Source organism: Thrips palmi, unplaced genomic scaffold (assembly GCF_012932325.1).
Source record: "Thrips palmi isolate BJ-2018 unplaced genomic scaffold, TpBJ-2018v1 HiC_scaffold_17, whole genome shotgun sequence".
NCBI lineage: Eukaryota > Metazoa > Arthropoda > Insecta > Thysanoptera > Thripidae > Thrips > Thrips palmi.
The window spans coordinates 8,861,396-8,886,431 of NW_023144626.1; the positions used below are offsets into that span (position 1 = coordinate 8,861,396).

Here is a 25,036-nt window from a genome sequence, read left to right on the forward strand (position 1 = left end):
GGCTAGCCCTTACCCTTACCCTTCGACGCCGAGGTATCGTAACACTGTCGCGCGAGGCATTGCTAATGAAACATGGAACCGACACTCTCGTGCCACTCATCGAATTGTGTCTATCCTTTTCGACGTCAGCAGGGGACCGAGAAACCTTTTAGTGTGACCTCGCATTCCCATTTCAACTCCCTACGTTTTTCAATCGGCATGGATCCGAGGAGTTCGGAGCGCTGCTGACATGCCTGTCATACGGTTGGGATCAGACCGAAAAAGAGCTGGTGCCCTTCTCTGGTGGCGCGACGGCCTCCGCGTCCCGTCCAGCCAGGTGTTCAATTACCTTGACTTGGCGCGGTGGAAATTATGCATGCCGCGAGGGCCTCCTAGCGGCCTTAAAAATAAAAGCGAGGCTGCAGCCCCGGCTCTGAATGGCCCACACCCTCGCCCTTCTGGCCTTCCTCCGGCACGACGCTTGGCTCTCCTGCTACTGCCCCCAAGAGCCGCGCGCCGCGCTCTTGGCTTATGGGCGAATAGGGCACAGAAGTCACATTCCGAAGAGCCCTGTCGTCGCTCTGTCTCTCTCGCTCCCGTGGGCCGTTTCGCCGGGAGTGCGAGAGAGACAGAGCTGTGGCGTGTCCACGGTTCGCGGTCACATCCATGCTCGCGTCGGTGCGACAGAGACAGGCCGACGGGACTTGGGCCCTGGGAGGCGTTGAACCTGGGTCCCGGCCGTCCCGGCCCTGGCCAATCCTTTGGGGCCCACTACGCCACCACGCCGCCGCCACTACGCCCTCTAGGTCTAATGGGTGGAGGGACGGACCCGCTCGTCCCGCGCGTCCTTGTTTGGGCGGAGTGCGGGCGCGGCGGCGGGGGCGGCGGGGCGGCGGGGCGGCGGGGCGGCGGGGCGGTGGGGCGGGAACCAGGCCAGACCGGCGGCGCCAGGGTCCCCCCGGCAAAGTCCCCCCGCCCGGCCCGGGGCCCGGGGATGCGGACTGGAGTCGGCCCAGCTCCCCTCCCCTCCCCCTCCCTCCCCTCCCCCTCCCCTCCCCTCCACCCGCGCTGCAGCCGGAATGCTGCAGTGAGGCTCGAGAGCGGGCGGCCCAGGGCGGCCCTGTCAAACACTTTCCCTCCGGCATTGCGCCTCATGTTCTCCTCGCGGGCCATCCGCGAATCGCGAATCGCGCACTGCGGCGGTGACGCGCTCCGTTTCGCTTTCGGCGGCAACTTCAAACGAAGTGCGACGCGCTGCCGCTGCGATGCCCTGTGACGGGGAGGTGTCGGCGGCGGGGCGGGGCCACGGGTTCCCTGTCGGAACCCTGTCGGAACCCGTCGACCCGGCATAACTTCAAAATTCAAAAATAAAAAGATTTATCCATCCGGCGTTGAAAGCTCCTCGACGGGTCACAAACGCCGGCCAATGGACGACCAGGGTGTCCGTCCGCTGGGCCGCGCGCCTCGTCGACGCCCCATTTGTGACCGGGTACCGGGGAGGAGGAAGACTTGGACGCGCGACTTGTCTCGCCCGGGCTAATACACTTATCACTTAGCCCGGGATGCGTTGGTTTCGCTGGAGGGGGAAGGGGAGTGGGAGCGGGCTGCGTGCGGCAGGGCGCCGCCTGCGAGGTAGGCAGTTGGCCCGCTCGCCCGCGCCGCGGGTTTGCCTATGCCTGCGTTGCCGGGCGCTCGGCGAGGCCCGAGTCCCGTGCGGAGGCGAGGCAGGCCGGCCGCGGCTAGACGAGTCCCACCGCGCCGCGCCGCGCCGCTCCATCCCGCGCCGGCACCGGCGCCGTCCTCGCCGTTCCACACGAGACACGTTGAGAGTTGACTCAACTCGGAGACGCGTAGAGCGTGGAGGGCGCGGCGCGGCACAGTGGGCCAGAAGACCAGTGGAGGCGGCCAGAACTCTAGACGCGTTTTGAGCTCCAGAGTCGCTAAATGGGACTCGAGCCGAACGAGTGACCCCACCAATGGATTCCTCGTTCGGAGAGCAATCCATTGGTGGGGTCACACGTTCGGTTCGAGTCCTGCTTAGCGACTCTGGAGCCCAAAACGCGTCTAGAGTTTTGGCCGCCTCCACCGGTCTTCTGGCCCACTGTGCGCGGGCGGCCTTGCCGCGCCTCCTTGCCTCATTTCAAACTGCAGCGCCGTCTCTCTCGCACTCATTGGGCGTCCTGCCGGGGCCGTGAGAGAGACGGAGTGATGTCGTTCGAAATCAGCCAGCAAGGCGGGCATGCGTCCACGCGGTCGTTCTTTCTCGTCAGTCCGCCCCTTGCTGCCTTTCTGGCACCAGAGAGGGGCGTGCTCCCGAAAATGGCCGCCTGTTCGTGTGCGGTGCGGCCGCCAGCGCGGTAATAACATTATTGCCATGCATTGGCCGCCTTGATTCGGCCTGGGGAGCCTTCCTCCCCCCCCCCCCCTCGCGCCGACGTGCTGGCCATGGCGTGCAGCAGATGCATTGTCCGAGGCGAGGGCGGGGCCGCGGGGGCCGCGGGGGCCGCGGGGGCCGCGGGGGCCGCGGGGGCCGCGGGGGCCGCTTACGCAGGCAAAGAGAACCAAGCCGGGCGACCCCCAAGGCCTCGAAGGGGCTTCCCTCACACCTGCAGTACCCGCCTTGCCGACACGACACGGCACGACACGGCACCACCACACCTTGGACCATTTCCTGTCACTGACGCCTTTCACGCCCGCTGCACTGTTGGCGCTGCAGTTCGGGGCTTAAGACACCCATAAAAATAGTCTCTCGAAATGAGATTAGATGAGACTTTTAAAATCGAACCATCAAACTCATGAAAGTGCCAACAACCCCAGAGCTGCTTTCAAGAACCCTGCTTTTAAATGGGCAGCCTCGATGGCGAATGATTAGATTTGTCGGGTAGGCCGTCGAGCAAAATCTCTCGAGTAACTATTAAAGATTTGCCTCGGGGCTCCCACCGGCCCCACCGCCTCTTCAGGTGCTGGCCGCTCTGTGAACCTAAGCCAACCCAGGCCGGCCGGGCCTTGCTAGAGGCACTAGAGGCCTCGCGGGCCGGGAGTGGCATGTCACTGCATTCCCCGAGTGGCCCAGAATCTCGGCCATCGAGGGGGCGTACTGCCCCGTACTGCCCCGTGCTGCCCCGTGCTGCCCCGTGCTGCCCCGTGCTGAGGCACTGTGCTGCACCGGGTGCTCCGCCTCGCCGGCCGTTCTCACAGGTTGCGCCACGGGGCTACTAGGTTGACCCGCCCCTCCCCCTCCCCGCGAGAGACTCTGCCGCTTTAAGTGGATTGGACCGCGGATAAATCCGGATTTGTGGTGAGGCCGCCGGCCTGCCGCCGGCCGCTGCAATCTGCTAACTGGGCTGCCCGTGCCGGGCAGGCCTGTCTTTGCCTCGTCTTGCATAAAATGCCGCGGCGCGCACCACCACGCACCACTCAGCAGTCCATTTCGTCCCTTGTGCGAGGGAGTCAGAGCGACGAAAACGACTCTCGGAATCGGTCTGCAGTGCGAGGCGGGAACGAAAACGAGCATCGCAGCCGCCTCGCCGCTGACCGCACCGCCCGCGGCACGCCGCCGTGTCGCACTCGGCATCATTGTTCTCCCTCGATGTTGGCGCTCGCGGTTCAAACTAGGCGCGGCGCGGGGCTTCGTCGCCCTTTTTTTCCCGCCCCGCACAAAAGACGCGACGTGTTTGTACGCCCCTTTCTTTCGCACCCCGCGCGCGTCCGTGTGTGTGTGTGTGTGTGTGTGTGTGTGTGTGTGTGTGTGTGTGTGTGTGTGTGTGTGTGTGTGTGTGTGTGTGAGAGGAGGGGGAGCGGGGGTTCACATTTATGCAAAGTGGCTGCTGCAACTCGTCCGGAGGAGATCTGATTTCGAACTGATGTCACGCGAAGAGCCGTGAGTGCGTCGTGTACTTCCTCTTGGTGCGTTGGACGGTGTTCACGAGGCAATTTGGGGAAATTTGGACTGGGAATGAAACGGGACGCGCCATGGTCTACGTACGGGGATACTTGATCGATTCCGAACACTGCTTCTCTGTCTCTGTCGCTCTCAAGGGGGGAATGTGAGAGAGACAGAGAGGCCCTGCTGCTAACGAAGCGCATTGTGCCGCAGCGTCGCTCCCTCAGCATGTGCAGTGCAGTGACAAGGCACCACACGTCCCGCGCATTTTTAAGCTCTCCCCATCACTTTCTGGCAGGCCCGGACTGGGGCTGCGGACTGATTCCGAGTGTCGGTTTCGTCTTCCTGTCTCTCTCGCACGCATGGAGCGTCGCGTGTAGGTGCGAGAGAGACAGAGCGACGAAAACGACTCTCGGAATCGGTCTCCAGGGGCTGGGGGCACTTTGACTTGTGGTGCGCGTCGCCTCGCGCGTCGCCGCGTCGCTCGAGGAGCACCGACCTCCCTCGCGCAACCCTTCGCCGTCGTGACCTATGCCTGGCATCACTCTGCTGCACTGTTCCGAGTCCTCCCTGCTGTTCAATGATTCCTCGTGGCTTGTGGCATTTCGGCTCCACCCAGACGCCGCCCTGAGGACGAGAACTTGCCGACAGCGCGCTCTGTATCCAAGTCAACCAACTGTCGACTTCTCCATGACTATTTCTTTGATTTGCATGTGTATCCACGCAGTTGCGCAGATTGCCCAGCGGTAACAACAGCCAAATTTGACAAACTGTGGAGAAGGGGGAGTGCACTTCACGTTTGTCTTCTCATTAGCGAGTTGCCTGCAGGCATGTGCTTCCCCCTTCCAGTCATTTGTTGCCAACTTTTGCTCACGTGGGGCGTCGCGACGTCAATTTGACTCTGTCGCCCTCCCCCCTCTCTCCCCCTCTTGCGAGGCCCGCGCTGCCGAACGCTCCATCTCCATCGCCGGTGACAAACGCCACCGGAATGAGCTCGAGTCTCGTCTAGCCCCGCAGCGCGCCGCGGAGGTAGGCAACCCGTGTGCTGCCGTGTTCGGCGGCACTGCCTACCCTCAGCTCGGCAGGCGCTCGCGGCCGCCGGTCACTGGCAGTGGAGTGGCTGGGCTGGTGGTGGCGCGGACGACCCGCGGCTCCGACACGCGGCACGCGCGCCGCACCACGCCCATCGTGCGTGTGTTGTGGGTGCCGCGCCGGGCCGGCGGGCCGCCGGGCCCCGCCACGCCTTGGCTGGCCTCTGGATCTGGCTGCCTCCGGCTGCCTCTGCCTCCGGCATGGCCGTGCTGGCCGTGCTGCAGACTGGATCGATGGTGGTGGCTCCGGCCGGCTCCGGTCGCTCCGGTTCGCTGCGGCAAAAAAAATCTAAGGCGGCTTGGCTCGGCGTGGCGCGTGCCGCGTGCGCCGCGGAGGTACCGGCCAGACGAGCTGGCAGCGCTCCTCGAGCCGAGACTTGGCACGGGTCACGACCCAAGAAAGTCTCTCTGTTTTTCGCGGGGTTTTTAGATGAGGAAAACTGTCCGAGTTTTCTTGAGGTTTCGGCGGTATGGGTAACAGAAGATGTTGCTGGAGGAGTTCTTAAATTTACTCATACGGAAAATGGTGTTTTTAACGAAACGATCATTTTTTTGAAGAGGTCAATTTATGGAGTACAACCCAATAAAAACTATCAGCAATCCTAGCGTGTGTAGGTGTTGGCTCAATGAACGAACACTGACAACATTTCTGGAGGAAAACTGTGTAAACAAAGTCAAGATTCTTTTTTGTTCAATGGTTTTGTAGCACTTTACTTTTCTGAGTTGCCGCATCAAAACCGGGCCCTTCCCGTTATGTTCAATCTTAACCCTTTTTCAAACGAAATTTATGAATATTTTGTGAAAGATCTGTTCTTTTAGTCTTGCTACTGTTGTTCATTATCTTTTTTTTTACTGTGACGATTGCTTCCATGGCGAGACGGCCTTGCGTAGCCGTGCGTGGTCCCGCTCGGCCTAGCGTGGCCTTGCGTAGTCCGAGCTTCCCACCCCCACGGAGTCATCTCGCCATAGCGCGCCGCGCCGCACGCGGAACGCCTCGGCGCGGTGTGGCGTGGCGATTTCGGAGGGAAGGGGTGGGGGGGGGGGGTTGCAGTGGGGGGAGGGGAGGGGGGTGCTCTGAATGCGTCAAGGAGGCGAAGGCCCCCCCCCCCCCCCCCAAGCGTGGTCCAGTGTCTCCTTGATGTTGATGCCGCCGTTGCTTCGGTGCGCATCGTTTCCAAAAACGCCCCTCCCCCCCACCCCTTCCCCGCGGTGGCTTAGTGCAGCGCGACAAATCACTCGCGCGATGGCGAACGCGTCCAAGGGCAAAGGAGGGACCATTTTCCTCTTCTCTTCTTATTTTTTATATTCGCGGAGAAGGCCGTGCTACTCCACGGGCACGTGGGATAGCCTTGGTGTGTGCGACGCGGTCTGTGCGGTGGGCTGGGGTGGCAACACTGGTAAAACTAAAGCGTAGTATTACCCACTGTTTTCAAGCGTAATCAGTTTACGCTTGAAATCGAGCGTAACAGGCTCATCCGCCAAGATTTCCCCTATCTAAATCCATGGGGAAATTTCTAGCCTATGCTTGATTTCAAGCGTAACGTCTTCAAGCGTAACTTTATGCTTGACTCAAGCATAAAGTTACGCTTAAGTTTTACCAGTGAAGCAGCAGGGTTGCCTGGTTTTCCCTCGGCGGGGGCATTGCACCTCAGTAAAAATACAACGCTGCGGGCGTGAGGTGGCGTGAGGTGGGATCGGGGTGGCCAAGCCGGGACCAACCTGTCGGCAGGACAAGGACAGGTGCACTGTCCGCACTGCCCGCCCGTCGCAACTTTTCCGGCGCTCGAATAATGCATGGCCGCCAATTAGATCGTCTGTCCGCTCTTCGTGCCGCGTCGCCGAGGTCCGTGACCCGAACACAGCACCGCACAGCTCCGGAAATTTCGTCCGGCACAACAAAATCCCCCTTGGCGTCCCCCGCGTGCCCCTGTCGAAAGGAACGCCGTGTTCAAGTGACGGCCCGGCGCCGCCTCCACCTGTCCCGCCTCGCAGCGCTCCACTCACACCACTCCACCCTCAGACTTGACTTGGCAGACGCGGCGGCGCGGTGCCGGTGACCCTGCCCTGCCGCCATGACGCGCTGACGCGCCGCCGCGTCCGTCCGGCGGACCCACCTTCGCGCTCAGCAGCGCTCTCACCTCTGCACGCCCCGTGAGCGCGAAAGGACGCGGAGTGAGCGACCCTGTTCCGAACCAAACTGCTGGCGAATGTCATATCCTGTCTTGATGTCATTCCCTCCCTCCTGGTTGGCGCGGCGCGGCGCGGCACGGCAAGGCGCGGAGCGCGGGAACACCTGTTGGCTAGGTAGGGCGGCGCCGGGGCCTCGGGTACCACGCGGGTACGGGTACCGGCAGCGGCGCGGCGACCGCGGCGACCCCACACTGAGAATGAAAAAGTCATGATCAATACCTAATTTTGGGCGAGGTTTACTTTCTCACCCAAATTTGGGCGAGGAATGTTTCCTCGCCCAATTTGGGCGAGGAAAGCTTCCTCGCCCAATTTTGGGTGAGGAAGGGTGTATCAGCTCCCTATATAGCACCATAGTATTATGACCCAAATTTGGGTGAGGAAACTTTCCTCACCCAAATTTGGGCGAGGAAAATTTCCTCACTCGAATTTGGGTAATAAAGAATTCCTCACCCAAAATTTTAGTCATGATCATGACTCTTTCATTCTCAGTGCAGCCCTTGCCCCGCGAGACCCTCACCGGCACGCTGGCCTCGCCGGCCTCCACTCGGCGAAACGAAGCGAGGCCCTCCACTGGAACGCCGACCTCGCCGAGCCGAGCCGAGCCGAGCCGAGGGAACGTCCTGAATTTATTCGCCGCAAAGGGCGGCCTGGGTTACACTGGGTTACACCAGCATGGCCACACCACGGCCAACGTCATGCCAGCAGTGTGGTGGCTCGCAGGCTAAAACCGCCCGTGAATGCGAGCGGCTACCTGGCTTACCCTAAAACACGAAAATAATCCGTCGACTGCACCTAAAGGGTAACACGCGCCTTCAGGGCATCGAACTGAATGGCGGCGATGTGAATAAAATAGGCGGGAAGAGGAGGGATTCCAGCGAGGCTCTTGCGTATTCTTGCATGACACCGGTCCGCGTCAAGTCCCAATCAGCCCCGATCCAAAATTTATTATTCAGATACAAAAACGTCACTCATGTGCGGTCGGAACAATAAAAAGTAAAATCAACAACTGCGTGTTTCTTTTCTTTTTTGTTGCTTTTTACTGATGTTTTGGCAAATTTTCAGTGGACTTGGTTTGAATTGCATGCGAGTGCGGCGCACGGTGGGCCCTTTTGATTCACGCCGGCCGGCGGGGCGGGGCGGGCGGAGCGGGGTGGTGCGGGGTGGCGTCGGCGTTACTGCGTTACGAAGGGCCCTTTTGCTGGGCGGTGGGGCCCTTCGCCGCGTGCTGCCGGTGCCGCCACCAGAGAGTGCTGCCCCCTGACGGTTCGCGCGCGCCCCCCGCGCCCCCCCGAGCCCCCCGCGCCGTCGATACTCGGGGCTCACAGCAGACTGACTCCGAGGCGTCGTTTCGCCGCTCTGTCTCTGTCGCACTCACGGGTGTCCCGCCGGGGTGCGAGCGAGACAGAGCGACGGAGTGCGGAATCACGGCGCACTGTGTACTGCGGCCACTGCGGCGTGAGGCGACGTGACTGACGGACTGCTTGAGGAGGCGGAGCGCGGAGCTCGGGACGGAGTCATGTTGGCAGTATGTCCGGTGCGGGGGTGTGTCCCCCTGTCCCCCTCCACCATTACCCTCCACGCCCTCAGGCTTGGGGCGGGGCGGTCCCTGGCGGCGGGCCAGGACGCCAGGACGGACCAGCGAGGGGCAGCAGGGCCCGCAGGGGCAGCGGGGGACAGGCACGGACAGCCCGGGACAGCGGGGCGCGGGGAAAGCCTGGGACTGCATGGGACAGCGGTGGACAGCAAGGGGTAGCGACAACAGGAACACGCCTGCGAGAGACCGCAGCCAGGGTGGCAGGGCGTAGGGCGCACGGCCACACTCCTCGCGAGCGACACTGACGGTCTCTTTTCTCCATGTTGCAGGCCACGAGCTGAACGGGCAGACGCTGCTGGAGTTCTCCCTGGCGCGCGAGGAAGAGGGGCTGCCCATCCAGGAGGCCACGCTGTGGGTGCGCGTGGACACGCGCCGCAGCCTGCGCAAGGTGGCGGACCGCAACCTCACGCTCTGGGTGTTCCGCGTGCACGGCAAGCACTTCAACACGACCCACGTCAGCGACGAGGTGAGTCTCCGTCGCACTCATGGGGCGTCCCGTCGGGGAGCGAGAGAGATGCCAGGGCAACGCTGCTACGGAAAATCACTCGGCTAAAGCCTCCTCCAAGAGAGGGTTTTTAGCCCTTTGTACCAGAAATGCATTGGATCTAGTATGAAGCTTTTGGTTCGATTCAAGAGGACGATGGAGTGGGCCGGACATCGAATTGGGTCAGACCGAGCCTTCTGCTCCTCCGATGATGTTGTTCTCGGTGGCGACCTGCATGCCTTGATGCGAGACCCCGGTACAGTGGCTCCCAAGCCCACGGACGTGCCAGCATTGTGTGCCGGGAATGTTTGACATATTGCTCTCCTTCCTAGTGTGGAGGCACATTTCACTCCGTCCCTCTCTAAATTGGGCCCGGAACGCAGTGAGGCCCAGGGCTGACGAAGCATGTTTCAATTTAATTCTCATTTGTTGCCGGGGTTCGTCTCTCGGCTCGAAAATCAAGACTGTGGTCGCAGCGATATTGTCGGTTTGCTTTGGTGGTTTGTGGTGCAGTTCCCTCATAAATCTGGGAACATAAGTTTAATTAAAAGTAGTGACGAAGGGTGGATATGGGTCCAGATAGTTCTTCAGGGAGCCATTCTTTCTAGATTTGTTTCCCACGGCCCAGCATTCCTCTGCTTGTACCCAAGACAAGGGAACTAAGGCCGTGGCCCACTGGCCGGTTGCAGGTGTTCGACTCGCAGACGTCCATCGCGGGCAAGCTGGCGGTGCCGCTGAGCGACCTGGGCTGGAAGAAGCTCAACCTGACGCGGGCCGTGCAGCACTGGTACAGCGAGGGCTCCGGGTCGCGGGGCCGCCTGCGCCTGCTTGTCGACTGCTCGGGCTGCGGCGAGCTGGTGGAGGCCACGCTGTTCCGGCCGGAGGGGCCCACGGACGACCGGCGCCGGCCCTTCCTCGTCGTCAAGACGGAGCCGCCCAGCAAGTGAGTACCTGGAGTCCCTCTCGCACTCACGGGGCGCCCCACACAGGTGCAAGATGACGGAGTTCCAGCTGCTTTTCCGCAAGCGCACCAAATTAGCTCGGCCTTTTTTTGTAGGCCAATGTCACGCTGCCGGGATGTCATCATCCTTTTGGCCGGGGGAGGGGGAGGGGGTTGGCGCGGCAATGTACTTGGCTATGCGTTCCTTGATCTGATTCATGGCCTCCCAATTTGCCGCCCCGTGGTCAGCGTGGCGCGGCGCGGCGTGGCAGCCCGCTTAGATTTCGCCCCGTAAGATTATTTATGGACTGGACGAAAAGGCGAAAGGCATTTTCGAGATAGATTCGGTTGTGCGCGGCGGCCGGAGCGGAAAATTGGGCCTATTGCTGAGTAAGCTGGAAAACTGGCCTTGTGGCTTGCGACGCGGGCGACGCGGGCCGACTAGCCTCGGTCAGGGGGGCGGGGCGGGGTGGACTTCTCGGCCAGCCTCGGCCAGCCTCGGCCACAATGGCACGACTAACTGGGACGACCTCGGCATCGCATTTCGAAGGGGTGGGGGTGGGGGCGTGCGGATCCTAGACAGTATTTGCACAAGGCGGAGTCCTCCGACTTCCCAGCGGTCTGGGCCGGCTTTTTTCAGCGGCAGCTACTTTTACATTTTGAGTTGGTCGTGAGATCGCCAGGTCTGTGAATTCCACAGCCGGGCATTGTTGTCATTTTGTGGCAAGCTTCTGATTTTTGCCCGGTTGCCTGCAGGCGAGTTCGGCGGCGCGCAGTGGCGTGCTCGGGGGCGATGCCCGGCGAGTGCTGCAAGCAGGACCTCTACGTGAGCTTCAAGGACCTGGGCTGGGACGACTGGATCATCGCGCCCGGCGGCTACCGGGCCAACTACTGCCGGGGGAACTGCAGCCACTACCGCACCCCGGACACCTACCACAACTACCACTCCCACGTGCTGGAGGAGTACCGTCGCCTCAACAAGCTGGTGGACATGCAGCCCTGCTGCGCGCCGCTCCGCTTCAGCTCCATGTCCCTCATCTACTTCGACATGGACAACAACATCATCAAGAGGGACCTCCCCAAGATGGTGGTGGAGGAGTGCGGCTGCCCGTAACGCCCTTCATGTGTCCTTCGGGTGTCCTTCGGGTGTCCTTCGAGTGTTCGGGTGCCGACCGTGACGTGGTTGTGCGTGTGGCTTCGAAAAGACGTCGTATCGTGTGACGGACTGAGAGACGGTGGAAGGACACCCAGAAAACTGAAAAGACTCAGCCGATGCTTCGGCGAGGTAGTGTCGTGGATTTGGGCTGTACGTTGTGCACAATGTGCCCACCCCCAAAAGTATGGTTAAAATACTGACGGTTATTAAAATAATAATAATAATATTAATAATAAATAATAAATAATAAAATAACAATAATAATAACAACATTTATAATGATAATATGAATAATGATTATAATAATAATTGGCGTGTTCAAGACGGTCTGTGTCTGCGAAGGCTCTGTGAGCATCGTCCACAGCCCTTGACTCACGTTACAGTCGTACCTTATTTCTCTCTCGTTGTTCGTTCGTTCGTTCCTGTGCTGTGCTGCGTTGCGGCCGCGCCGCGCCGCGTCTTTGCGGGGTCCATGAGCCACCTTTCCCTGTCTCCCTCGCCCCTTCCGCCGCCTCTGCCAGAGCGAGAGAGACGCAAAAGGGGGAAAGAACCGCTGTGCCACTTTAGATTTGTTTTTTTGTCCCACACAGCCCCAACCACACTCAGTCGGGACTTGAACCCACGACCATCGTTTCCGCTGTCCTGAGAATCTTTTCGCTGAATTAGCGGGGATGGGCCCATGACCCATAAGCTCAACATCCAATGTATGGAGAAATCAGTGAAAATTTCTACGAAAAATTGTTTTTTTAAGTGACTTGTTTCGTTAGGGAGCCATAAAGAGGATTTAGACGAAGGTCCTTGTGGTTGGTGCTGTGACATTCGCTAAAGGAAAACCCCGCACAGAACAGCAATATTTTCGTGGCAGTTTCTATTAGCGTTTGAGATTGTTATGGTCTTAGGTTCGAATACCGGCGACCTGTTTTCGTTCTCTGAGAAAGGCAACAGCGATTTGGCTTCTGTTGTTGTAAATCAGGGAAAATTGCATTTACCCCCTCCAGTCGCGTCGCGTGCTAACTGCCTCTAGTCTAATGAATGTAGTGTCGAAAATGTGTTGCGTGTATGTGTGCGTGAGAGGGAGAAAGAGAGAATGTGTGTTGAGAACGTGTGATACATTTTATTGTTAAAGTGCAAATGTGTGTGACCGCGAGTCAGAGAAAGAGAGATAATTTATGTTTGGTTTTTTAAAAGGTTTGATACGGAGATTCGTTTTTGTTTTGAACTCGGAGAAAATGAAAGTTCGAATGAAAGAGAGTGTGAAAAAGAGTCAGAGTGTGACAGAGAAATGAGGAAGAGAGAGACACACCTTCCCTGCGGCTCCCTTTGAGTGCGTTACGTTGCGATGCGTGCGTTGCATTGCAGGTCCCGCGAGGGTGACGCAGCGGACAGCCCGCGCCATATCAGTAGTATCGCTCGGCAGGTTTATCTGTGATCTGGGAAGTGGTGCTCCAGTTTTGTAAGAAAAACGTGTTAAGGAATTTTAAAACTGTCAAAAAAGTAGTCGTCTGTGTTTTTCGTCTTTTGTTCCTTCCTCGTTGGCTGCTTGCCTGGCCGGGCAGCTCTCGACCAACCTCATCTTGCTAATAAACGGGCTTTTCTCCTATCTCATCGTTTTTCTTCTGTTTTGCGACCCTTCCTTCCAATTTCTGATACACGTACACACGCACACACAGTCGCAGTCAATATCCGTTCGTTTGCGTCGCATCTTTGTCTGCGGCGCCCCCATTGCCGCCTTGGACCATCCCCCTAAAAATACAACACTCATCGACGCATCAAAACAACACTGGCCCTCTCAGAATAGGAGGGAGGGCCGCCGGAAATAAATGATGGCAACACGAAAAGGAGAACACAATGAAACATACTATCTATTCAGTGCCGGGACATACATCAACACCGCTCTCATTTCACCATCGTGTCCGATGCCATCCACGTTGGACTAAAGTGCAGTTAATTGGATTCATGAGAGATCGATATGGTTTGATTGGCTGCGCTATGGCTGCGCTATGGCTGCGCGGTGGTTTGTGGGCTTTGACAAACACGGCGCTGCTTTTCCGTAGCGCCGTCAATTAGGGAGATGATCGACACGGAATAACACGTCGGTCCGTCAAACTGCCAGTCACGTGCCTGCCTTGCCTTGGCACTGCAGGCACTGCCACCAAGTACGAGGCCATGCGAAGCGGCGCAGTGTGCTAGCAATCGCTCAAGACTCAAAACGAGCTCGCGTCCCGGCGGACTGCAGGCAGGGGGCAGTAGCGCCCCCAGCGAGCGTTCAGGCGACGTCTGCACCGGTCATTGGAAACGTGTGTTAGATTGTTTGAGCGTTGAGTTCAGGAACTGGATATAAAGCTTGGCGAAGATGGCGCAACTGGACAGTTGCAGTGCGTACTCAGACCGGCGCGTTGGCCGAGAAGTAGGTCATTCATGCAGAGTTCTGGCTCCAGCCAGAATCCCAGAGTCAGAACCCCCTCCGAGTGGAGACACCCGCCCGCGGGCCGCGCACTGGTCCGAACCAATTTTGCCATCCCCGGGCCGCCACCACTGATGCGCGCATTTGCGTGGACCAAAAGAGAGTGCGCGGCCAAGACCGAGGCCGGGGCGACGCCAAGGAGTCGCTGTTCGACCTCAACCACTGCTCTCAGGGCCTTAACGGGAGGGGGAAAGGGGGTTGGGTTTTAGCCCAGGAGCTCTCCACCGCATCGGTTGCCCCGTGGGGACCTGTCGTGACAAGCAGGGTGCCTGAGCCATCTTCAGGTGGACCCTGCATCTTGCTCCCTTTCTAGGAGACCGACAGCTTATGACAGCCTAAGACAGCCCACGGCCGCTACAACAGCCTGCGACAGGCGAGGCTTGCCACCCGGCCCTCGGCGCGGCCCTCGGCCCGGCAGGCCCCACCGCGGCGGATGCGACGTCGCGGCGCCCCTCCCCCTTACTGCCCCTCCCTTCCCAGCCACCCTAATGGAGCGAGGGGCGGCCCACCCTGCGAATGCAGCCAAGAAAAGAATACATGATTTATTGCTTTCCTTGGTTTTTATTACAAACCCTTCTGTGGGGACGGCCCTGTCGGCCCTCCACGCACCGCCCGGGCGCCCCGACGAGGGGTGAGGGTGCGTGCGGCCAGTCCGTCCGGGACTCAATGATTACCGTTTTGGCGGGAAAGTAGTGCACCGCCGAAGTTTCGCGCCATTCCACAACTCCACTCTCTCACACTCACGGGGCGCCCTATAGCGGTGCGAGAGAGACACAGAGAGAAATCATTATTTGGAAGCAGAGGGCAGTAGTCGCAGTCGTCGCACTTAAAAATGCATGGGGGCGGAGCTGCATGGGGAGAGACTCTTTACAAGATTTAGACTACACAGTTGGCAACTCGCAGACGCGAGGCGGACGGGTGAAAAAGTGAGCCTGCCGGGGAAGGGCCGAGGGGTGGGGTGGGGGGTGGGGGGTCGCATATCGAGGACATGAGAGCATGTTCCCAGCTTCACTCAGCATGTGGGCGACGACGCACAGGGCTGCCAAGCGCTGCTGAGCCCTGCCAACGCCCCCTCCCCCCTCCCCCTCCGCAGGACGCGTCTTTACATGGCATTGCGATGCGCTTTACAGTCATAATCCCCTGTCGTCGAAAATAACGACAGGCAGCGCAGCGCGGCGCAGCGCAGCCATTGACTGTCTCGACTGTGCCGCCATACGCCGCCATGGGATGCCATGGGGTGCCATGGGACCAGAATGGCGATCGTCCATTGGCTGACGCTGAGCGTGGGATCGGAGGGGGGAAGGGAGTGGTGGTGGGGGTGTCACTGGAATGTTATTGACATTGTTGCCTCTTTAATCGCTCCGACACTTCCGCCTGATTCTAATTCTGCCTCTCTCCTGTAAGGCTGACAACATTACGACCACGACGCACGCTATCGTTGCACCGGTGTGTGAGTGAGAGAGTGTGCACGCGTCGTACCTTCAGCCTAATGCGTCGCGTGCCTTCCATAGATCACGACGACGGCAGGTGTGTAAACAATCGATTGCTGCCACACTTTCTTCTATACCCCTCCCTCCCCGCCCTTCCCATCGCCCCTCCCCCCTCCCCTCCCCCCATCCTCCCCTTCCCCTGTTTTCCTCGTTTTTCGTATTCCGCTCCGACACGCCGCCTGGGGTTCGTTTAATGCCCCGAGTCCGCGCCACACTTTCTCGCCTAAAAACCCTTTTGTAAAATGGTGGCGAGATCTGTGCAAGTGCGTTCCCCAATAACGGCACGGGTATCGATTCAGGGCTGATCCGAGTCGATCCGATCAGTGGCAGCGGTGGCACGCCCGGCAAGCCTGGCACGGCGACTTGAACGAGGGACCCGCAGTGACAGGCGATGGAAGGGCGACTTCTCCGCGTAGGTCGAGGAGACGGTCGGTGTGGACGAGGTCGGTCGTCGCATCACCGTCACTGCCAACTCCAGCAACAAAAATGCAATGATACAAAAATAGGATTCACCAACAAATGACCGAGATGTTGTCGCGATAGCGCAAACCCAATGTCTTCTTATCCGTGTGTCTGAGTAAGTAGAGGAGCCATTACTCGTTGAGATAGCTGCCAGGCAGAATGATTCCGAACACAGTGCGTCGCTGTGTCTCTCTCGCTCTCGCGGGTCTGCTTGTTGCGGTGGGAGAGAGACGCAGAGAGAAGGCTCGATGGCGCCCTGCTGCCCTTGGGGAGTGAGACGACTCAGGGGTCAAAGGGCCCGGCCTTGAGGGCCTTGAGGGCGTTGAGGGCCTGGAGTGTGCGTAGCGCGTGGCGCGGCAGGGAAGTGGGAGGGGAGGGGAGTGCAGTTTGCAAGAAAACTTCTCGATGGAATTGGGGTAGTCCTCATCGCCAGGCTCGGGGCCAGCGAGGCACGGCGAGGCACGGCGAGGCACGGCGATAAAACGACGTCAAAGCCCGGCCCGGCTGGCAGGGCCTTGCAGGCCCGGGGGGAGGATCTTGGTCGAGGACCTGCAAATAAAGGACCGCGGCCCTTCGCGCGTCGCTCTGGCATTGGGCTTATCAGCGCACAGCCTTTGTGCAGACAGATATTCTTAGAAAAAAGTCCCTTGTGGTGAGTCTGAATTTTTTTTTGTTTTGAGGTCAAATTACGGTGAATGGAGGGGCACGCCGGTATTCAGACGCTGGTTCTCGGCGACCTTCGATATTGTTGGCGTACACAGCCAGGCGAGTGAGGCAAGTTTGTTGTAGAGTCCTTGCTCGGGTGGTGCTGGCCATTGTCCAGGGTGGCCATCCAGGTTCAAATTAACTTTGCCAATCGGCCGCATTTTGCCGCATTTTGCGGTGCTCGCGGCATTAGCAAGCGCGACGTGCGCCCCAATGCGCACCCGAATGGGGCCCCTCCAATGGGTCCCCCAATCGTTTGCACGACTCGCCTGAGATGCGCCAACCTAAAACTCACCCGAATTGAGTTGGAGGAAGTGGCGGGGTGGGAAGGGGGGTGAATTGAACTTGCATTGGGGTTGTGCGGCGACGCGGCGCCGTGGCGGGCGGCACGGAAGCTTCTACCGCTGCCCCGCCGGCCGCCGATTTTCGGCTTGTTCTGGCACTTGTGGCAGCAGCGTCCCGCTTGTAGCCACAGTCCTGCAATTCGCATTCAGTTCGTCTCTACGCCTCCAGAGCTCCCACGGTCTCGCGTGAGCACATGCGAAATTGCATCATCAAAAATAAGTTTGCATTTTGACATTATTCGCCTCTTGCAACTTTCTAGTGCTCACCTCATCGCAAGTAGCTACTCCAACTACTGTGGCAATAAAACCTAACCTAATCTTTCTTCGGACTGCCCCGTGTGGGAAGGGCGCGTCTTCGCCGGCAACATAAAAACATTGCCGGACTTCTCATCCTGCTTATCGACAGGGAAGGGCGGCACGCTGCCTGCATCTGACGGCACGGACGGGACGTCGCTGCACTGGGGACGCTGGGGCTGGTTACCGCGACCCGGAAATTGGTTGCCGAAAGGGAGGCGGGGCGACCGATGGCCCTTCCCCCATCCGTCTCCTGCCTCGCAGCTTCGCGGCTAGAGGTTTTGTTAATCGGAAGGCCAGACTTCGCATATGAGAGCGATTTGTCGCCACTTTTTACTCAGGTTGCGAGAAGCAGTCCCCGTAATGGCAACGGATTTCTCCGTAAGTTGGCATCAACGTTGCAATGCGCAGCTCCTATAGTGCTCCGGAGATCCTCAAAGACTGCTCTAAGGTCCCAGGTGCCCTTGCAACTGACGAAGCGCGCGTGTATTCAGTGGATGCGACAAAACACTCCGAGCACGAGAAACAAAAGCAGAAAAAAGGCAAATGGGCTTCGCGACTGGCACACAGTATAGATAGGGGCGATTGGCCGTCGCTGGACAGGACAGAAAAGGCTCCGACCGTAGCAGGCTTGACAGGCGCACGTACACGACTCTGCGGGGAAGGGGGAGGAAGGCCTCTGCCTTGTATAAGCCACAGAAAAATCAAACGTGAACTGGGAGCCCCCTGGACGCGAGGTGCGTTCGTTGCATCCAGAAGGGACCGGAAACGAGATCTTGATGTCGTGTTCCTTTTTCTGTTTGACTGGGATCAGGTGGTTTTCTGCATTCCTCTTATCCAAGCTATCAGTTCTATTTTCCCATCATTTATGTCACTTTGTTTTCGCAATTATCTTTCAAGATAGTCACAAAGTGATTGGGAGCAGTTGTTAAAGCGAACTTTTACAGCAGATACCAGCAGTTGGTGGAACACAAGTCGAGCTCTATTTCAATTTTGGGCCTGCGGTCGAACCCGAACCCATGCGGGGGCGGTGTGGCTCGGGTCCCCTCGGGGGGCCATTGGGGCGTCGTTATGGCCCGGCAGTCCCGGCGGTCGGCGGCCACTTCGTCGCACGCCGGCCACGCCGGCCACGCCGGCCCTCCAGGGTGCGCCGCGCCACAGTCGCTGCCGCCACGAACCGCGACGCACCGCGACGCCGCGCTGCCCCGCACCGCGACCGTGGAGCAGCTCAGCTGAGACCGGTATGGGCCGGTCATCAGTGGGCAGCCGCCCGCTTGCCCCCCAACAGTGGCCGCCTGTGGATAACTAGCTAGTCCCGTCCAGCCGAGCCGAAAAAACCGGGTGTTCTTCAAATATTGCAACAAGTACGTGCTTTTGATTATTTTGTTAGGAACGTTTTTCAAACTCTTCTGATGCAAATCCGATTTGTTTTGTAAACTTGCTAAACCAGTCACTATTTTGAGGAAGCTAACCGAAAAATGTTCGCTGTCATCGAAGTCTATTCTTTTCTAAAACTATAATTTCTTGCTCTTTGACAAATAACTGGGCAATCAGAGATTCGCGGCTAAAATGGAGCTCTGGTCAGTAGTATTACGGTCATCTGTCGGTATTTCCATTTCCAGCTCTTCCGAAGCATGTGTTTCACTGGAAGTTGTAACAAATATCGACATGTTGTACAGCAAGGCGGACGCCACGCAGCTGTTGGCCGGCTCGGGCTGGCCGCAGGACGGTGGTTTAGCAATTAAATCTTAATAGCGTCCTCGGTGCAATCCGATATCCAATGGAATGCAGTTGCCCGTAAGAGCCCCTCGAAAAAGAAAGAAAACAGGCAGAACGCCCTTTATTTCGACTAAACAAAATAATGGAGGTAAAATTTGTTTCATGTAAAGAAGTTACATCGTCATTTTGTTACACGTTTCATGCAAGAAAGATAGATAAGATTTTCTGGTTTGTAGGCTTTTCTGACTCAGAGAAGAACTGCGTTCGGGTAATGTTTTCCGCAAAAGTTTTCCCGCTGTTCGATTGTATCTTTGGCATCCATATGCCCCGAAAAAACAGGACAAAACTACCTCGTCCGGTTCGGTTCGTCAAATGCGCGGCGGTCGGATGTTGTTGCCACTGCAAGAAATCCACTTGCATTAGTTTGCACGTCAAGGGGGTTTAGATTCACCGACTGCCTGTACCATCATACTGTTTTCGCCAGTTTGGCTCATGTGGCTGTAAAGGCCGTGAGGGTAGGTTCGTGATTGTAAACAAACGTGCACCAGCCACACCTCGCGATCGCCCCGCTTTGGGAGACTCCCGGTGGGAGTGCACGCAGCAGGCCGACAAAATGCACTGCGGGGCGACACCGCGGCGGCACCGCGGCCACGCCATGATTGTTATGGATCCACGGTGACAAGGCGCGCGTGTTAGGCCGGGCACGCGATGCACGCGCGCACGCCGCGCACGCACACGCACGAAAGCCGCTCACGCACGCACCGGATTGTCACATCGACTATCACCTAACACGGGGTCGTGTAAAGGTTCTCCCGTACAGTGAAAATTGGGCCATTATCAGCTTAAGTCATGTTTCTTTACTTTCTGCTTTTGAAGGTACTGTGATTCTTTTTCTTTTGTTTTTAAGCATCCTTGACCTCCAAGCATATGAAGTAGGAGTGGAAAAAATACATTACGTTGGAAAGTCCCCCTTCTCTTGCACGACTATAAATAAAAAAAAGTCTGAAATGAGCCGCGTGGGGTGGAATAGGCTGCCACTGTTTCACACGAGGTGCTGTGAGCGGATGTAAAGCACACTGCACAATCGACGGGCCTCCAAACAGACGTAATCGGCATGGGGGGGAGGGGGCACCGCAGGGCCCCTGTCGTGTAATCCTTGAAGGGCCCTAATGGTGTCCGCGCACCACCCTACGATAAAGATGCCACCTCGGCCTGCGCGCCCCCGCCGTGCCCGCCGTGCCCCGCACTGCCCCGCCATGGCCGCGATAGCGTGTGGTTGATGAGCACACACGGCGCAAGTGCCCGGAGCAGCGCGAGCACGCCGAGCAGGCCGAGCAGGCCGTGCTTCACGCCGTCAAAACCGCTGTCCGGGCAGTCGGCCACCGGGTGGAGGTGTCGACGGCCCCACCGCGGGCTGGCTGGTGGGCTGTGCGTTCCTCGAGCGGTTGGAACGATCGTGCTACTATGTCAGAGTCCCGTTTTAGAATCGTGGAGCTCTGAACGCGAGTCGCGTTCGCCTGACGTGGCACAAGGTGGTATCCAGCGTTCGCGTACTCGCCTCGATGAACATCGCGGGCCGCAGGATGCCTGCCTCTTTCGTGTGTCGGTACGTACATACTGCCGGCAGTAGTATGTGCACCTCATTGTATCAGTCGCCATTTTGGGGGACCCTTGATAAGGCACCCTGAACTTCAACACACCTATCTGCCCTGAAAATACCATTCCGCGTTAAGTGGTCGTCTTGGAAAACTGAAAGCAGTGTTGGGATTTCGGTCTAGCTAAAAGGGATACGCGACGTTGCCAAATTCACGACCAGAAAGGTTTTTCTTACTCCGCCACTGGCTCAGAGTTAGAACGGCCGGGCTGTAGCCGCCCATCAGCATGGCTGCATCGGCTCCTCACACTAATAATTCCCGCGCAAAAGTTTGCAGCCCACTGTTTGCCGTTTGCACTGTTTACTGATAGGAGTTTGCTGAGGACGGCCGGGCTGGGCCGGGCCGGGTCGCGAAAGATTTTGCAGACGCGCGCCGCGGTGGGGCACATCACTTCCATTTGCGGGATATTGATGGCACTCGGCAAACAGAGGGAAAAGAACCGAGGGCAGCAATCAGGACTTGCTCTGTCGGTCTCTTTCTGTCGCCCCTTTGGGAAGGAGAGAGGGAGACAGAGACAAAACACTGAGCAGGACCGGTCGGCGGTATGAGGCTGCTGCTCTGCTCGAGCTTGGGTTATGCATCCTGACACTTACTGCAGCCAGTCTGGGGCCCACCCAGCCAGCCGGGGATAATCAGAGCCCACCACCTCGGCATTGCCCCACCGCACCCCGCCCCACCCCTCCCCGTTCCGCGGCCAATGCAATAATTCACAAATATTGCAAGCGTTTGTTCTCAATTTTCCAGGTCTTCGGTCACTGCGGTGGGGGAAAGGGTGGGGCGTCGGCGGAAAGACAGGAGCAGAATATATGACCCTCGCGCCCCGCCTGGCCGCGCCCCGCGCCCCGTGCGCTCATTCCGATGAAACTGACTAATATATGTATCGATTTTTCGGGGTCAATTCAAAGAGACCACCATACACTTCCACACGCGCGCGCCTCAGTCTGCTCGCTTCGCTTGTGTTCTGCCCCGGGTGAAAGCGATAGGGGCGTTTGCCATGCCGGCCGCAGATGGAGTGCCGCGGGGCGCGGCGGCAAGGCGCTCAAGACCCTCGCCTCGAAGGCAGCAGCAGGCAGCAGACACACAGGCAGAACCGCGACGAATTATCGCCTGGAGGAGCTCCAAGGCCGAGAAGCCAGTTTCGTGGGTTTGACGCGGTGTTTGCGGGTCGCCACGACCACCCACGCCACTGTATTTTCTTCCGGTTGGGGGTGCGTGGGCCGCGGCTGCAATATGCACTTTCGCAGAGCAAACAACAACAAAAACAATGTGGATGGTGCAAGTGACGTCACGTTGTGTGTGTGCGCGCGGGCTCGCAATTCAATCAGCGCAACACAATCGCCGCTTTTAATTCCGGTCACGATAAACAGTGACTAATTGCAATGCCTCTCTGGAGTCCGGCCTCGGAGGCCGCATGTCGCACTCGCTGGAACGGGGACCGAGCTCGGGACACGTGCCCGAGGCTGGATGCAGTAATTGGAGCTCGTCCGACTGCCGAAAACGGGACCACGTGAAGAGGAATCATCGGAGAGCCATTCAACGCACCTGTGCGCAAGCCGAATATGAAAAAATACGATTTCAAGAAATCCTAGGAGTCACGAAGTCAATTTGATTATTGTGTAAGAGTGTGGAGAGAGAAAAGAAGTGGTGTTGTGAAGTTGTGGCTCAGGGGACTACCAATGGCAGTGGTACCAATGTGGTCGATGTGCCATCCGTCGAAATTTAAACTTGACAATAAATAGAAATCAAAATGCTGGTAAATTCAAAAAATTCCAATGCTAATGTATTCCGCAGTGTTCTGACAATGGAACATCTTTGAAGTCCATCATGATTAAAATGTTCTTAGCAGAAAGAAGTCAGTAAATTAATTTTCTCGGGTTGGCAACTATTTTCTCGGCGTCTGCGCCCTTGCGAAAATCGCGAAGCTGAAAGCGCCAGCAGTCACGCATTAAAACTGCCCCTCCATTGTTGTGGACGTTGAATTGTTTGGCTTGTTTCAAAAGGCTATGGTTCTCTAGTCATGTTTTCTTCAATTCTGTGTAATAGTTCTCCCTTGCAACGTATCAACACCACGACGGTTGGTTTGACAAACTTCATAAACTCGGGAGGGATGGTTTCGAAACGCGGGTGAGTCTTGTTCGAGGAACATGAGCACTGCAAGTCGCGAGGTGGAGCGAAGTGGTCCTAGTGCTAACTGAATCACAACAACAACACTGCGCATGTCCAAAAACACTCCAATCAAGAAGTATTATTGGATAGTTCTACCCGAAAAACTGCGTTCGAACCGGCACCAATTCTATTGTTGCATCTTGTCTACCTGCAGTCAAAGAAATTTTTCATTTCGAACGTTGCTTTTTCAGCTTTTGGAGTAAGCTGTACAGACCCAAAAAGAAGCTCCGCTATTGGTCCGCCCCGGCTCGGCTCCCCCCACTCCCTTTTTTTTCCTTTGACGAGTCGAGTTTTGCCATGGAAACGGCGATTTTGACAGCAAATTTCTCAAAATTGGCCACCAAATTTTTGACCAGATTTCAACATCAGAATCAGCGTTCAAAGTTCTACTAGTCTGCAAAATCTCATTAAAATCGTATAGAAAACTTCCGAAATGCATAAAGGGCCACACAAATCAAATCTCGAGCCGGCTGAGTCCTGGGTATACTATAAGGCTACTTCGTGCCTAAAAAAGACGGCGCGCAGACGGAGACTCTCTCCGGCGACTGACGCCTGTGGATGTCAGGGTAGGCAACCCACGCAGCTGAGAGATCACCGCTGTGCCGCGGGCAGCCTACCCACCATTGCCATTACCATTACGGGCTAGACCACAACTGATCGTATGCCATTTCGGGCCCGACACAAGCCTACGCACTAGGCGGCCGCCCTGCCCTTTGACATTTTCCCGAACGGCGTGCTGCTTTTTATGGGTGACTCTTTTTACTTCACCACCGCCTTATGGTGGAAGGCAACGGGGAAAATACACCGCGTATGAGGCGCATTCCCGCCAAAATGCGAAATTACCCGACACTCGATTTGTCTTTTCGGCGCGCTTCCTTGTACTTTCCCCGCACACGTGCTGGTCGACGCCGACGTCATCGGGCCAGCAGAAGCGGGTGCGGGACAACTGGGCCAACCCGATGCTTCACCGGGCTGTACTTTTATGTCGCTCCGACTTACATTGTGTGTGCTTGTACGCGGTGTTATGCGGGCCGGGCCGCGGCCGGGCCGCCATGTCGCTGCCAAGGCGAAAGAGAGGGGGCAGGGGTGGGGGGGGGGGGTGTTGTGGGATTGCCTACGCACGCCTCAAAAGGGCCAGTGGCAAGCCAGGTCGTGACGACAGAGAAAACCAAAAGCGAAATGCGGTCGGTGTCCGGCGGTTCTGTTTGTCAGGAAAACAAAATAAACGCGCGGTCGTGTTGAATTGAAGGTCTCAAGGAGGAGGAGGATGATGCTTTTATGTTTTGGCAGAAATACGCGGATGTCGTCGGGCTGGCTGAATGGGGCCAGAGGGAGGGTGGGCGCTGCCGGCGCTGCCGAGGCCGGCGCGGTGCCCGCCCCCGCTATGTTCTCCGCCACCAAGGACGCCAGGCTGGCCGGCGGACAGACCCGCCCCGAGCCGGACCAGGTGTCGGTCGTCAGCGACGCAGACGAAGTGAGAGTCGGCATAACGTTACAACGGCACGTTACCGCCGGTGTTCACTCAGGCGGCAGCGCCTTGGCGTGAGTCATAGCACCTCCTTGCTTGCGTTGCTTGCAGGGCGTCCACGGCCAGGGCGCGCTCAGCCAGATCCTCCTGGGCAGCTCGCCGGCCGTGTCCAGGGCCCTCGCCGGCCGCCCCATGGCGTCGTGCTGGGGCCCAGCACATTGGCTGCACGCCGTGCTCAGGGCCACGGGGGCGCCGTGCTTCCTCGACAACCCCTTCTCCGGGGCCCTCATTCTCGTCGGTACGTCCCAGCGTCTCACCTTCCTCACCGAAATTTCTTTCTTCATTCTTAGGTTCCACGAAATTCTGTTTGCCTCAAGAATTTTTTTATCGGAAGTTGCTGTGTGCAGTACCGTGGCCAACACTTTCTTTCTTAGTTACATTCAAGGGAAATTTTTAAATCTGCTGAAAACACTGACTGGCACTGAACATAAAATCACTGTTTGGTGTCTGAGGCGCAGAGAGGCAACTCGCACAGCACCAGCACCGAAGCGTCCAATACACATTCTTGCACGCTCCCCTGGGGAATGATGTGATTTCCGGTGTTAGGGCGGTTTCATGCGAAAGACATGTACTTAAAGCGTGACACGATGTTTTTGTGTCCTTGCGTCTGTGTCGCAGGCCGCCTACGACCCAGCCCCCTCTCCCTTGATAATAAATATATTAGGAACTGCGAGCAAGCCCGGAGGCGTGGCGGGGCGGGGCGAGGCGGGGCGAGACGAGGCGGCTCTGCCTTTCCAGAAGTCCATGGACCGCATGGGCATAACGCGGGTCCTCCCCCGCGCCGCCGCGCGCCGCCCCACCCCGCCCCGCCTCGCCCTGGCACACGGCCCAATCATATGATGGGGGTAATTTAGAGCTAAGACTCGGCACCCACGTCCACTGCCAAAGATTT

The 25,036-nt window shown here is 58.0% G+C and overlaps 1 protein-coding gene across 2 annotated transcripts in view; it reads left to right on the plus strand.

Annotated features, from left to right (window-relative positions):
* The window catches only part of LOC117643739 (inhibin beta chain), a 29,968-nt gene extending 17,051 nt beyond the window's left edge, over positions 1-12,917 (plus strand). For both annotated transcript variants that reach the window (XM_034382806.1, XM_034382805.1), the window contains exons 3-5: positions 9,007-9,203; positions 9,911-10,164; positions 10,918-12,917. In XM_034382806.1, the coding sequence (XP_034238697.1) occupies positions 9,007-9,203; positions 9,911-10,164; positions 10,918-11,275 (809 nt within the window). In that variant the 3' untranslated portion in view covers positions 11,276-12,917. The remainder of the gene's footprint in view (positions 1-9,006; positions 9,204-9,910; positions 10,165-10,917) is intronic.
* Positions 12,918-25,036: the final 12,119 nt, after the last annotated feature.